A 16,918-nucleotide genomic window follows, 5' to 3' on the forward strand; every position below is an offset into this window, starting at 1 on the left:
TCAATTGGTTTTTTTTTTTTAAAAATTGGCAATTATATATGTTCGGTGAAATACGTAAACAGTCCAATAGACGAAAATGGGTTTAAAAGCACATGGATGTATATAAAGTCATTTATTTTCAATTTTTAAAACAAATATTTGTCAATTATGTTCGGTGAAATACGTACACAGTCAAAATTCAACCAGTTTTTATTATTATTTTTCATTACAAATGAAATGGGGTTTAACGTCCTACTGTTCTGCTCCGAACTGGGCTAATGAAGACGGATTATTCTATACAAATGCACAACTCGTGTACCGATTATAAAATGTTGAACGTGTCTCAAATATTGGATATCGGGATGCCATATTTTCACGACAAGATGACAACATCAATACTAACACAAGGTACAATTGATACAGGTATGTGAATAGTAGGCAAATAAATACAGAATATGCAACAGTAATAAGAATCAAATACAATTAAATCTTTACACCTTTGATTAGGGGGCCATTTACAACAAAACCTACACAACGGGAACTCTTACAGGGATTAAAAGGAGGGGAATCCTATTAATTGTGTATCCATAAAATTGTACCTTGTGTTAATATGTCCAATCAAAGAAGAAAATATCAATACTGATTGAAATGGACCAATATTGAATTCTAATTCGTTTTTTTAATTTCAAATATTATTGAAATAATTGAGTTACAGGATTAGCTCCTTGATAGTATTGATAGTGCCCTATCACGGGAGGGAGTCACGGTGGTTGAGTGACGTACGTAACTAACGTACGAAAATTAAATGGTAGCTGGCTTTTTTTTTCGCACGTATACAGTGAATGGCCATTTTGCTCAGTAATCCCAGCCAAAATTTGGCTATTTTTTTTAAAATTGCGTTAAAGTTTTAAATTTTTGTTTAAAACTGAAATAAATTAACTTTTAGTCAAATCTAGAGTTGTAGATGTTATTTTTGTGAAAAAATCATTGGAAGAAGCGATAAGACGTTCTGTACGGATTATACAGTCCTAAAGGCTGCAAGAAGGCTATTGTTTACAATGTAACATTATGTCTTGTAATGTTGATAATGATCATAATGATGGTGTTTACATTTGTTTGTTGATGTGACCTCATGACCTGTGACGTTTAGATAACGTCATATGGATAGCATGGCTATTCACTGTGTCAGAGTCACTTCTCTGCAGGTAGGGTGAGTCTGTCGTTCAGATTGGTTGAGTGACAGACCCGCTAAACAGGGGTCCCGAGATGGAGGCTTTCGTAATTCAGAGAACACGTACACATTGGCGTGTAATAAATAGAACCCTTGGCAACTGGAATTCGAAGAAGATTATACAGAAATTCAAAAGTCCGTACTGGTTGCTATTCTAGTTAATCAATGCCCCGGTCGGAAGATTCCACTCTCATTCTTTATTATGTTCCCAGCTTTTACTTTCCTGCTGTTCGTGGAGAATTGATAATAATTCTGAATATACGATCCGGATTCCGTACTGGTTGCTATTCTATAGTTGATCCGTGCCCCGGTCGGAAGATTCCATTCCCATTTTTTATCATGTTCCCAACTTTTACTTTCCTGCTGTTCGTGGAGAATTAATAATAATTCTGTTCTGAATACACGATCTGGATTCCATGCTGGTTGCTATTCTAGTTCACCTGTGCCCCGGTCGTTAATTTATAGAATGTAATTATCTGATTCAGGTGTACGTACAAACAGACGTCAGTTGATCATCACAAAAATATGTATAAAATGGATTCCCTCTGTTATTGGAATTCATAATAATCAAATAAAGGCCAGGGGTCTATAAATAGATTGTATATCACAATATGTTGGATATATTTTTTATTTATAGAATTTTTTGATAGAGTATACTAATATAATGAAAGAATGTAGGCTACTTCTCTATTTACTCAGCAGGTCGCCATTAAGAGTTTAAATTACATGCTATTTCCCCACAGACTTCAATATCAATTTCTTGTCATGTCAGGGCCTTTTAATTTTGGCTTGAACATCCCATGGGGTCAAAATATTGAAGTTGTTGATCGATTCGATTTTTGACTACGCGCGGTCTTATGAAATCTTTATATGGGCGTCAATATCATTGATCTTCGATTTTTGACTACGCGCGGTCTCTATCTAAATGGACGTCAAAATCACTGATCTTCACGAAGACGTAGCCGAGAATCAATATCAAAATCCTTTCCTCAGTATTCTAGATTACATAATTGATATGCAAATAGGTAGAAAATAGACGGAAATTACGTATAAATAGCGCGGCTGGCCTTCAAGTCGAATCTATTGCCCAATATAACGAAATGTGAAGACGAGTATCATGAGCAAGGAGGAGTGTGTTAGCTCTTCCTGAAAAAAAACCCGTTGAGGCTTTTCACTTGCTTGGAAATTACACACATTTTCAAATAATTAGACGAACAGATCCCAAGTTCACAAAGCATTCTCAGATTTAAGTTAAGAATTTACTCAAAATTGTTCGACTTATTTTAACTAAAATGTAACCCATTATAAATTTTTGTGTTGTTTTATTGTATCAAATACATCAATAAAGTTTTGAGTTTCTGGATCAAAGATATTTCTCATAAACAGTGATTGAAAGTTGACCAAATTCTTAACTTAAGTCTGAGAATACTTTAATTGTAAACTCGGGGCCAGATGTGTCCATTGGTAGGTTGGCTGTGGGCTGATTCAAACAAAGCCCTATATATATATATATATATATATATATACATATATATCTATATATATATATATATATATATATATATATATATATATATATATATCAATACGACTTTGGAAATCAGCTGCATATAATATGGCCATTCCTTCACGTGTTTATTTATGTATTGAGTGATGCCCCCACTCTTCCCAAAAATATATAACAGACACCCACAAGCCCCTTTAAATTTACGTCATTAAAATTATTTGTGCCCCCACAAATTTAAGAAATCCTGAAAACGCTTTGAAGTCGAACGGCACTGCACTGGCAGTTCGAATAGAATGTCCCGAGTTCGAATCCTGAGGAGAACCTTTCTGATATTTTAAGCCCGGTTTTCAATTGTCAGCGGTACTTTGTGCAGAAAGGACCTCTCGATGGAATTCAAACCTTGGGTGACGCGGGGGGGGGGAGGGGGTCTTTGAAGTCGAACGGGCACTGCGCTGGCAATTCGACTAGAATGCCTCGAGTTCGAATCCCGAGGAGAACCTATCGGATATTTCAAATGTTCGGGGTACTGTCTGTAGATCTGACAAACAATGTGTTTCTAGCCGTTTGGGTGGGACAAAAAGTAACCATCGAAATGAAAATTACCACATACACCTCGTTCTAAAATTACTTTAGCAGAATTTGGTAAGCATGCTTCCTAGGTAGTACCCCTTCTTTAAATGGTACACGGGGGTTGGATGGCCGAATGGTTAGCACGTGCGCGCTGTATCATAAGGCCTGTCATTGAGTCAACTGGCGTGGTTTCGAATCCCCGGTTGTACGTGACAAGAAGTAGGGTCGCCTGTCCAACCTCGTGGGTTTTCTCCGGGTCCTCCGGTTTCCTCCCACTGCTAAAGACCCCTACGCGCAAGCGAATTATTGAAAAAAAAATTAAAAACTATATGTTAGTCCCGAAATGACCTGGTTTGTGTCGAGTGGACGTTAATCTCTCTCTCTCTCTCTCTCTCTTTAAATGGTACACGATTTAGCATGTTACGAAATGTTGATTTTGTGAGTTTATCTTGTTAGACTATATAATAGTCTGTTGGAGTTAAAAAGAAACCACCAGAATGCAGGAGAAGCTGTGTTATTATATAGGTCAGATATTTTATGACGGAATACCTGATGGGAGTTGAAAGGGCTTCATGAACTTAAACATGAATTAAGTATCTACTTTAACCGTAAATATAAAGGTCTTGTACTTTATCTCTCAAAGAGAGAGAGAGAGAAAGAGAGAGAGAGAGAGAGAGAGAGAGAGGGAGAGGTGGGGTTTAACGTCCACAAACCAGTTCATTTCGGGACTAACATGGTTCAATTTCATTTCAATAATTCGCTTGCGCGTTGGGGTCTTTGGCGGTAGGAGGAAACCGGAGGACCCGGAGAAAACCCACGAGGTTGGACAGGCGACCCTACTCCTTGTCACGTACTGTACAAACCAAAAGTAGGAAAACACTACTTGAAGAGGGCCATTTGATTGGCCAGTAGACTAAAGGCGTACTCAATATTTTCTATAATATTGGAAATTAAAAACAGAGCTCCAAATTGGACCAAATATCTTTAGAAAACGTTACGTCATGACTCACGATTTTATTGCGCCCAATGAACCAGTGCATGGCAGAATATTGCAGAAAAACTAATTGCGTGACAAACGAGGCTATGAAAACGGATACAATGTAAACAATACTGTTTGGAGACGAACAATACTTTCACAGTTTTTAATAGCTTAAAGGAGCTAAATCGTTAATATTTGGGACCTAGAAATTGATACAAATGACACATATAATAATGTAATATGAATGTATATAAACTGATTTGCATTCAATCGTTTCCGTTTTTATACTAGTTTCAAATCAGTTATGTTCGGCGAAATACGCGAGAAGTCTCAGTTGAATGGAAATCTCTAGCGTCTGGATATTCCGGTCTACACCGATAGTATGTATTTCGCATGCTCTCTAGTTAAGAAAATGGCGTCACCGTTTGACATAACTTGTGGATATGGCGAACCACGTTCTTCTGAGTCCCTTGTTGCAAATGGCGCTAAAACATATTATGGTACACGATTCGTGTACCAATCGTAAAATGTTTATTTTGTCTTAAATATTGGATATCAGAAGCCCATCTTTTCCCGGTATGACCAGAATATCAATGTTGATATAATTTGACAAATAATTCGTGTTTATGTCAAAGACTGTGGGTGATATTGAGTTAGAGACTTAGCTACTTTAAATCACTGTCCAAAGTTTTAGTGGAAAGACCCCAGATTAAACGAAGGCCTTCCGTGTTGCTGTACTTGGGATAGATTTGATTGAACGGTAAGAATAGACACACTCCCTGAAAAGTTCAAGTATCAGAAGCCAATCCAGCAATGGCCAGGGAGGGATTTCTCGGGCCATTACTTCAGAATATGTGTGTAGATACGTACGGATACGATCAACACGATCCCTACGACTAACCTCAATATATGATAAGGCCTGATAAGATCACCACGATTGCTCCACGACTAGAACCACGATTTCAATTGAAGCACGAATCGTGATAGTGGGAACCCAGCATTAAATGTAGAATCACTGCGAGGAGTCTCTGAAGTATATATTGACCATTGAACATGTTTCAGATCGTCAACTAGAAATGAAGGCTGTCATGATTCCGTTGTCGACCGAGAAATTTTTTTTTTTTAACATATGCAGAATCATGGATTTGTGACATTGATGAACTGATTTTACATAATGTTAGTGTTTACATCTGTGACCTGATCACCAAGTGCAACAAGTTGTTCGTTTATTATTCATCATGACTACAAGAAACACAATTTTAAAAAGCAGGTGTCAACAAAGAGTTGTAATTACATACAACTAGATATGTTAAGCCTACAGAAGATAATAATATAGACATAGCAAGAACACGTGTTAACTATAATTAAAACAGTAACACAGAAGAAAACTTACGAATGAATGTTTGAATTCATTACACAAAATCTGAAGCGACAGGTAGCGACAGTTAGTTAAACATGCATTATGCAAAATGCAAGAGCTAAATCTTCCTATTGGAGTTCTTTCTTTAGGCTTGAAATGTTATCTAAATTAATTAGACATTAATTAAAGATACATTATGGGAGATTCGATAACGAGTTGGCAGTTCTCACTATCATAGTTAAAAACTAGATAATCTAAAGGCAATTTGCTGAAAGTAAAGTTATGCAGTAAATCGGCTCATAATCCACTAAAGATCGCAGGCTAGCGATGCCATCTAGAGTTGATTATGGTCTGGATAGGTTAATTAATGTCTAATTAATAGTTGAGATTACATTTCTGGCCTAAAAAAAGACCTGCAATAGGCAGATTTAGCTCTTGCATAATGCATGTTTAACTTATCCAGACTATAATCAACCCTCGGTGCCATTGTTAGCCTGCGATATTTTGTGGATTTAAATACATTTTATGATGGATAATTTAACGTAAAAGATAATAGAGACTTGGTTTATTATCGCACTAAAGTTAGTTATGACGTTCGAGGCTAGCCTAAATTTGAATCGCTAATATCTCGGTTCAGAGTGAAATATTCTGTTTTTATTATCTATGTCTAACTATTATAGCAAGAACTGCCAGCTCTTGATCTAATCGGGGGGTTGGGTCGCCCAATGATTAGCACGTGCGCGTTGTATCATAAGGTCTGTCATTGAGTCAACTGGCGTTGTTTTGATTCCCTGGTTGTACGTGACAAGGAGTAGGGTCGCCTGTCCAACCTCGTGGTTTTTCTCGGGGTCCTCCGATTTCCTCCGACTGCTATAGACCCATATGCGCAAGCGAATTATTGAAATAAAATTGAACCATGTGTTAGTCCCGAAATGACCTACATGTAGTTTGTGTCGAGTGGACGTTAACCCCCCTCTCTCTCTCTCTCTCAATCGCTCTCTCTCTCTCTTGATCTATTCTTACCTAAATCCCCTCAAAGATTAACCCAAACCGTTAAAGAACTTGAAAGATTAGTGAAATATCAATTTGGACATAGGTCAATTACTACTTTAACTAAAATTATAAAATAAAATAAAGACAAAGATACACTATAACACTTAGATAATTTGGAAAGTGGCAACGGACTTTTTTTTATTTCTAGGGTTAATCGTGCACGAATCTTGTCGATTTTAAGCCGCTTTCTATTAATTGAATATCAACTGCCAAGAGATCTTCACGTGCCCTACCAATTTTTACATATGACCTCTGATTTTCTTATCATCCGAAGGACCATACGTGGCCAGCAACACGGACAAGAAGAAATGAGACATGGAAATCCCGGGATCTTTCTCGGCCAACATCGGGATCGAGTCCTGGAGCCACTGGCTAGCGATCTAAAGCCTTACTCACTGAGCCACCGTAGCTCCTTGTTCACATGAAACTATCGCCCAGATATATGTAAAATTTATCCGGTAGACTTGGTAGGTGTCTCTGTACAGAACGCTAGGTAAAGCAGAAGTTCTATATGCAATAAAATCAATATATTAAACTTTTGTTATTGTCATACGATGATTAATCGCCTCCGCATCCTACGCCGTTCTAAAATAGTACATTTTTAAAGTTCACCTGTCATATGTTGAATATTAATGTCCCTGGCTATGAAAACCAAAATTACACCCTCGTTCTTTAAAGAGGCAAGTCTTTAACTCAATATCATTCAAAGTCTTCGACGTTGAAAACACGAATTATTTGTCGATTTAAATAAACATTTGTGTTGTTATCTTATCGCGAAAAGATAAACTTCAGACATCCAATATTTAAGACAAAATAAAGATACATTATGTAATAATTAGATTAAAATAAGCTGGTCGTTCTTGCTATAATAGTTTAAACATAAATAATACAAAATGAATATATTGAAAATTTCATTTAAATTACTTTATTCTGAGCCAAGTTATCACTGTTGTAGTTTTGACAAGATGTGTGCATTGATTGTTCATTATCGTAACCACGGTACCAGTATATTCGAGACTTAGACTCGCTCCTCCATTTTAAAATTAAATCGTTAAATTGCCGAAAAGATCTAATCTAGTTAAAATCTCGAGCATCCGATGGCGCCGACTGTTGATTATAGTCTTGTCATGTTATTTAATGTCTAACTAATAATTTATATAAAATTTCAGGCCTGAAGAAAAATCTGCAATGGGCAAATTTAACACTTGTATAATGTATCATCCATTATGTTACCTGTATATCGAATTAATCAGACGTGTTGCACGTGTTCACGGGAAACTGTGAATTATGTATTACAATAAGATATTTAATTACAGATGTCCTGATTATATTACGAGTATTAATATATTACGTATATCATCATGTGTACTTCACAAACAGATGTACTTTTATATGATTTATATTAGGGAATATTATACATGGCGTACAGGGCGAATCAAAGCGGGGTTGGGTGGCCGAATGGTTAGCACGCGCGCGCTGTATCATACGGTCTGTCATTGAGTCGACTGGCGTGGTTTCGAATCCCCGATTGTACGTGACAAGGAGTAGGGTCGCCTAACACATGGTTCAATTTTATTCAAATAATTCGCTTGCGCGTAGGGGTCTTTAGCAGTGGGAGGAAACCGGAGAACCCGGAGAAAACCCACGAGGTTGAACAGGCGAATCGAAACCACGTCAGTTGACTCAATGACAGACCTTATGATATAGCGCGCACTTGCTAACTATTCGGCCCATCCAACCCCCGCCCGCTTTTTTATAGTGCATGTACATGTAGTTAAATATACGTTTCATTTGTTAAACAATTCATTTGTTTTGTAGTTTTTTGTATTTTGTTTCAAAAAGAAAAATCTTTAAAAGAAACGAAACAACTTTTTCTAAACGAGAACACGATAATACCATGAGGATTGTGAAATAGCTTCTACTCCAGGCAAGCAAGTTTTTGCTATACGAGACGAAATATATAGAGAGCCTGTCCTACCACATTCTTTACACACGGTAACAGATGTAAACATCAACTACTGTATGTAATAGGATTGTCAACTTGAGGTCGTTGAGCGTGTCAAGTGACAACAAAGCCAGCAAAACGAAGTTTCTGTGCAACAACTGGAGTCTAGTGACATTCCTCGTCCGGGAAATATGTCACTGCGTAAACCCAAATTAAAGTTGCTTATTAAAAATGAAATGAGGTTTAACGTCCTACTGTTCTACTGGGCTAATGATGATGGGCATACGTTAAACAGTGTACTATGAGGGATATTTTGCCCGGGCAGCGGCATTATGACCTACTCTTTATATCGAATTCCAACTGCCAATGGATCTTTTACATACACACCAGTGTATGCATGGGACCTGTTTGTCTTCCCATCCAAATGACTAGACAGCTGTTCTTGTCAGGCCCTTCATCATGCTTCACTGACAAGGGGAAACCATTCCAAAAAATCCTGATGAACTGTCTTGGCCAATGCAGGGATCGAACACCTGACCTCCAGGCTAGCGATCCAGCGTCTTACCCACTTAGCCACCGTGGCTCCGCTATTGAACATTGGAAGTACCAAGTCTCAAAAACATTTTTGTCAGGTTTCATGTATTCCCAAATTATGTATGCAGTGAGCCCAGGACTAGCTTTGGTTTCGGTACAATCTCCAGCTGCTTTAATGTTAAACTGGGTTCTGGAGGTGACATAATGTATGACCTGGTGAATTGTTGGGATAAGATATATGCTGTTTTGGTTAATCAAAATTATCCAAAGCATATTTTTTTAAATACATAATCTCTATCAATTTTCAATTAAAATATTGCAACTATCTTTACTCAGCAACCGATCTTTTTTTTTTTACACCCTTTTTGCTTTGACCCAGTCAGCTGTGTCATCTAATACATTAAGCTTTTCAGCCATACACAGTAAATTCCCAAGATTCTTTTTATAATCATCTGACGTGGATGGGGAGGGAGAGAGAGAAATGGGGTTTAATGTCCACTTGACACAAACTAGGTCATTTCGGGACTAACATACGGTTCAATTTAATTTCAATTATTCCCTTACGCGTAGGAAACTGGAGGACCCAGAGAAAACCCACGAGATTGGACAGGCGACCCTACTCCTTGTTATGTACAACCGGGGAATTGAAACCACGCCAGTTGACTCAATGACAGGCCTTATGATACAATGCTCACAGCTAACCATTCAGCTGATATGGATGGCTTTTTGTTAACTTGTTCTTTATGCCAATTGTTTGATAGATTAGTAGGCAAACTAGGTCATTTCAGTACTAACTGGTGTATCTTCATTTGAATTATTTGCTTGCATGCAGGGTTTTCAGAAGTGGGAATAAAATTGGAGAACCCAGAGAAAACCCACAAAGTTTGAAAGCACAGCCACATGAATCGATGACTGACCTAAGCGCATGACTGTGTTAGTTCACCCAATCCTCTATAGTAAATAGTTAAATAGGCCATGTTTGTTATTCTGTGTCAATGTTCTAACAAGTATGGCTTACTATTATTATTGTATAATACTAGACTATTATACTTATTAATGTATCAAATTATTCTAACTAAACAATACATTCATTCTAGTATGTATAATGACCTGGTTAAAACTAATCCCTGGAATTTGCAGACAATACTTGCATTTCACATATTGTATTACAATAATTTGCATTCAATATTCGAGAACAATGCTTAAACAATATTGGAATTGATTCTACATCGTTCAAGTAGAAATAAAAGAAAATAAATACAGGTATTTTAAAGTCGTTATTGAGTTATTTCTGTAATGTATGATCATAGATAGAAATATAGAATAGTTTTATTAAAGGAGAAATCTCAGATATATTTCACTGACTAAAACTGAAGATGGAGACTTGCTTCTTAATTAGCAATAACTTTGTACTTGATAATCTATCTACAACTCAAACGGTTGTGGAATTGACAACTATCTAGAATACCATGATGTTTTTTGGTTTTATTTTTCAGAAATTGTGTTTGCAGGATCCTGTAAAAACTGTGATTTTTCCTTTAAGATTTCATATTATATAACAATAAATGCAGAAACATAATATACATCCTCCCAGCCTTCTGAAATAACTAAATTAATAAGGAACATTTCCCCAAGTTTTATCGTCCCTACACTGTGTAAATGTAGATGGGGTCCTAACAAACATTTGTAAAATATTCCAAGAGGTCTGCAAGTGGGGAAGTATTTGGAACCACTGATGTAAAGAATTGTTTTCAATTATTAGTGGGTATCTTATGTAAATCCACTGCCGGTATATAAATGTTTCATGACACTAAAACAAATGAGAGAATAATCCCTCAGTCAAAATATTAAAGTCTGTAAGATCAGGGCTGTATATTGCATTCAAAAATCTCAATTTCAAGAGAAAAACCTAGGTTTCATAAATTAAGCTGCAATGGAAACAATTTTGCATTTTTATCCTTATACCACAGATAAACATCTAAAGTTACAATAAACTATAACACACACATATTCTCTCAATAGCTTGATAACATTGAGAAAATACTCTTCGAAATGTCGCCCAAATAAATCAAGTAGCTGTTTTTCCATAAGTATGTGTTATAGTTTATTGTTCTATCCAGTTACTAAATGCCTCTCAAAGATTACTAAAGTTACAAGTAATTTGTACAAATTCTTCTTGAGCTATTGTTTTCTGGAATATTAATGAACTGAAGAATATGAAAAGGTGTTTAGTTACAAACAGCCTATTTCCAAACAAAATGAAAGTAGTGTGAAAATATTAATACACCAGATTTTGTATGATATGTATTGCGGAGGATCTGTATTGCAATATATCTATATATCAGGGTTTTTAACAGCCCTTGTAGTTGTAAGATGCACAAAAACAGTTGATTAAAAGTTTTTTACCATTAATAATACCAATGTCAATACATGCATGTCTATGAAATTTACCCCACAGCAAAATATATTATATTGTATAGTTCTCAAATAAAACACTATTTATAGATAACAATTACTATAGTTATTACACTGTGATGTTTCAACATCATTTAACAGTTCCTAATCATGCATATGTAAGTGTTGACATGTGCTTGATAACAACTTGTGAAATTTTGTTAAATTCTTGCAGTGTAATAAAACCATAGTAATTGTTTAGAGAATTATATATTCTAGGTATATTTACACATCTTAAACAGTAATCAATTTGAAAATTGTTAAATATATATCTACCCCTTTATTTATAAGTCAAATGTACATAAAAGAAATATATCTCTATATTTATATTCATTTGAAATTAATTAAACATACATTATGGGAGATTACATAAAGAGCTGGCGGTTCTCACCATAATAGTTAGAAAATAGATAATGTAAAGGGAATTTGCTGAAAATTTCAGTCAAATTGATCCACCCTGAACCAAGTATTTAGCGATTGAATTTTGATTATGGTCTGGATATTTTAATGTTTATTAATATTTTAGATAACATTTCAGGCCTAAAGAAAGACCTGCAATTGGCAGATTTAACTCTTGCATAATGTATGTTTAATTAAAAAACAAAATTGTGAGAATATTCTAGATAAACAATAGTAGAGATGGACGGAATGATAAACCAGGAACTAGAATGAAGAGTTGATAAAATGACACATATATACACTTTAAAAATAAACGGTTTACTTTATACAAGAATAAATATACAAACAATATATTACAATTTCATATTTTATTTTAAAAGAAAAACATTTTTTATCTATTTTTTTCCTGTTAATGCTAGTCTCCTTTTCATCAGTCTGTGGGTCGAACTTGAAGCGTAATTTTCTGTTGATTGTCTAAACATTCTCGTAATTTGTTTTCAGTCATTGTCAGTCTTTGTTCTAACAAGGAAACCGTCTGAAAGAAACAAGGAAATAACAAAATAATTATTCAACTTTATAATTTATGTGCTTATGCAATAACATTATAATGTTACAATGTCATAATAAAGAAACAGGTTAATTTCATGCACAAAAAATTTGAACCAAGGCCCTACAAAAAAAAATGTTATTAATTGAATGTAATTAATAACCATTACCCATTACATTGAATGTAATTAATTACCTTAACCCATTAGATTGAATGTAATTAATTACCAATACCCATTACATTGAATGTAATTAAATACCCATTACATTGAATGTAATTAATTGCCATTACACATTACATTGAATGTAATTAATCACCGAATGTAATTAATTACTATTACCCATTACATTGAATGTAATTAATTACCATTACCCATTACATTGAATGTAAATAATTACCATTACCATTAGTTACAATGGTTGTCATTGAGTAAGGTATGTATATTGTATACTCTAAGTCGTCATTATATACTATTCAAAAAAAGTAGGGGATATTTGATTTTGGGGGCATAATACTAAAATATGCAAATGACTACGAAAAAAGTCACTATAGAACCTAACAGAAGAAACATTTCCAGTTACATGTGACGCCCAAACGCACCAATAGCTACCGCATGGAATGCAGGTGATGCTTGGGATCATCATGGGGGTCCAACCCAAGATTTGCACGACTCTGACTTTGAATGTTACAGTCATTGTGGCATTGAATTCCAGGGTGAAAACATCAGTTTAATTGTTTTAGTGACCAGAAAACAAATTTTGATATGCGTCGGCTTACCCAAAATGAAAGGTTACGTGCCCTTGGCATGCTACAGATCGGCACAACACAGGCGGTTGTGGCGCGGACGATGAATGTTTCTCAGTCTGTCATAAGCAGGCTATGGTCCAGATACCGTGATACACAATCTGTACAGGACAGACCACGCTCAGGTCGACCAAGGGCGACAACTCAAGCCCAGGATCGATTTATCCGTACCTTGGCCTTGAGAAATCGTGTCATCACAGCAAATCAGATCAGCGCTCGTCTTCAAACAGACACTGGTGTGAGAGTGAGTGGCCAGACGATTCGGAATCGACTGCATAGGGGTCACCTTCGCGCCCGACGTCCTCGCGTGATCCCTTGTTTGAGAGATCATCACATTCAGGCAAGACGTCGTTGGTGTAGGGATCGTCAACACTGGGATAATCGACGCTGGAGCAATGTGATGTTTTCAGATGAGTCAAGGTTCACTGTTGATTTTTTGGACAGACGTAGGAGGGTGTGCCGTCGTCGAAACGAGCGCTTCCAAGACGTTAACGTCATCAGACATGATCGATTTGGGGGTGGTTCTGTTATGGTGTGGGGAGGCATCACTGTTGCTGGAAGAACGGCTTTACATGTTGTTGCAGGGCGTGTTACAGGCCAGTACTACCGGGACAACATCTTGGCAGTCCATGTTGTGCCGTTCGCACGACGTCATGGCCGCCGTTTCATCTTCCAGGATGACAACGCAAGATGTCACAGGGCCAGGATCGTTACAGGTTACCTCCAACAACAGAACATCACCACATTACCTTGGCCAGCACTGAGTCCCGACCTCTCCCCCATCGAGCATGTCTGGGACATGCTTGGACAGAGGTTACGTCAACGTCAACAACGTCCTGCCAATGTCCAAGAACTTGCTGCTGCGTTGCAACAGGAATGGGACAATCTGGACCAAAATGACCTTAGACGTCTCATTAGGAGTATGCCACGTCGGATCAATGCTTGTTTGGCAAACAGAGGAGGATTTACCCGTTACTGACTTGGTTGTGATGCTGTGGTAATTTTGCTGTTTGACCCCGGGTATCATTTTACCCTTATAATGGTCAGTCTGTGCCTTACTTAGTCTAACGATCATTTGGAATAAATCGATGAATGTGAACTTCATTTCATTTTGTCATTTGTTTCTTCGTCAGTTTCATTAGGTGACTTTAATAACACTTAAAAATCAAATATCCCCTACTTTTTTTGAATAGTATATTTACGCCCACTGATTTGATTGAGGTAGTACTTGAATTTTTTTAAAAAATAAATAGAAAACTAAGAGAATTGTTGTATCTCATCAATAGACATAATGTATGAAACAGGTGCCTCTTGGTTTACCATTCTCGACAAATCAAATTGTGTATCTCTGATTAGCCTAAACATAAAATTCTCACCATCGTACTCGGCCAAGATATTTACCTAATGAACACCTACAACAAGTTTAAACATTCTACCTCAATTTGAAGCAGAGTTATTGTGTCCCAAAAGGTGTGACGACCCGATGGACAACAAATGGACAGACCCATCACAACATCTACACCAAGTGTGAATATTACATCTCAATTGGAAACAGAGTTATTGTGTTTCTGAGATTGAGACAGACAGACAGAGAGAGAGAGAGAAATGTGCTTTAACGTCCACTCGACACAAACTAGGTCATTTCGGGACTAACATATGGTTTAATTTTATTTCAATAATTCGCTTGCACATAGGGGTCTTTAGCAGTGGGAGGAAACCGGAGGATTTGTAGAAAACCCATGAGGTTGGACAGGTGACCCTATTCCTTGTCACATACAACCAGGGATTCGAAACCTCGCCAGTTGACTCAATGACAGGCCTTATGATACAGTACGCACGTGCTAACCATTCGACCATCAAACCCCCCTACAAAAGATGAAGGACATCTATAGTTTGACATCTGGTAGATAATTTGTTATTTTGACCAGGTTGGGATATTATTCACACAGGATGTTTGAATTCATATTTAAAGCAAAAAATAATCATATTAATATTGTTAATGGCACTGTTGTGTGAAAATCAATTAACATCAACCATATATTTTTGGTATCCTTGTTAAATAGTACCGAGTAAACTACCTGTTTTTATTTATTACAAAAACACCTGTGACAAATATATTTATGAAGAGTGAATCTGGTATATACAGTTATTACATATATCAAATAAACAGGGTTACTTGTTTATAAGTTTGTTTGTTTTACAATATAATATATTTCAAATTAAATACCAAAGTTAAACTTTCAGAGGGATGGGGTTTAAGTCCACTTGACATAAACTAGGTCATTTCGGGACTGACACATGGTTCAGTTTTAAGTCAATAATCGTTTGTGCGTAGGGGTCTTTAGCAGGTCATGTTTATTCAATAAGTAAAAGAGAGAGAGAGAGAGAGAGAGGTTTAACTCCACTCCACACAAACTAGGTCATTTTGGGACTAACACATGGTTCGATTTTATTTCATTAATTCCCTTGCACGTAGGTGTCTTTAGCAGTGGGAGGAAACCGGAGGACCCCGGAGAAAACCCAGGAGGTTGGACAGGCGACCCTACTCCTTGTCACGTACAACCAGGGAATCAAAACCACGGCAGTTGATTCAATGATACAGTGCGCACGCGCTAACCAATCGGCCACCCAACTCCCCTGGTAAAACAGTCCTAAATTTCATTTTATAACCAAGCACTCTGACCTCACACCAAGCCCTCTGTCAACTGAGAAGGGGAAACCAGACTGGAAAATACTCAGGAATTTTTCTCAACCAACACAGGGGACCTCGAGGCTCACTATCCAAGAGGTCCTGGGTTTGAGTGGTGCAGGATCATTCGGATGGCATGATAAACCAAGGTCCTACTGTGTACTCATCTGCATTCCTGTAGATTAAACTTTAGTGGTTGGAATTAGGTGTAGAAATATCATTGTCTGGGCAAAACAAAATTCCATAATCAGGCTGGTTGGTGTACAAAACTAGACGGTAAAAGCCCAATTTCAACTACCAAACAACACAAAATATATATAGAGAGAGAAATGGGGTTTAATGTTCAACCGACACAAACTAGGTCATTTTGGGATTACAATGGTTCAATTTTATTTCAATAATGAGCTTGTGGATAGGTATTCTTTAGCATTAATTGGGAGAAAACGGGAATCGAAACGACGCCACTTTACTCAATGACAGACCTTGTGATTTCACAGCTAGATCCCCCCCATCCCACAACACAGAATAAACAGTATATGGTTAATACATTAAAAGTATTAAATGATGTTGTAATACCATGACAATATGAATTGTGAACTATAAGTTAAATATATGTACCTGTGTTAAGATGTCCAATTGACCTGCTATCGTCTCCATAAACTGTGTTAATTGTGGAGGTAATGATTTAGCTTCTAATGGTTGTGTGATAGACTGGGTATCATAGTCTTCACGATCGGCTCGTGACGACGTGTAGCCATGTTCTCGTTCTCTATTGTCAGATCGTGTTCTCTCTGATCCTACTGTCATGATGTCATCAGTTCTGTCATGATCAGATGAATAGCCATTGGTTACAGCTCCCTAAAATAT

General features: G+C 36.7%; 1 protein-coding gene across 4 annotated transcripts in view; it reads right to left on the reverse strand.

The window, feature by feature from the left end:
* Positions 1-8,276: 8,276 nt before the first annotated feature.
* LOC126826810 (POC1 centriolar protein homolog A) overlaps positions 8,277-16,918 on the reverse strand; it is a 29,069-nt gene continuing 20,427 nt past the window's right edge. For all 4 annotated transcript variants that reach the window (XM_050555909.2, XM_050555907.2, XM_050555908.2 and 1 more), the window contains 2 exons: positions 16,670-16,909; positions 8,277-12,546 (listed from right to left, as the gene is read on the reverse strand). In XM_050555909.2, coding sequence (XP_050411866.1) covers positions 12,442-12,546; positions 16,670-16,909 — 345 coding nt within the window. In that variant the 3' untranslated portion in view covers positions 8,277-12,441. The remainder of the gene's footprint in view (positions 12,547-16,669; positions 16,910-16,918) is intronic.

Source organism: Patella vulgata, chromosome 7 (genome assembly GCF_932274485.2).
Source record: "Patella vulgata chromosome 7, xgPatVulg1.2, whole genome shotgun sequence".
NCBI lineage: Eukaryota > Metazoa > Mollusca > Gastropoda > Patellidae > Patella > Patella vulgata.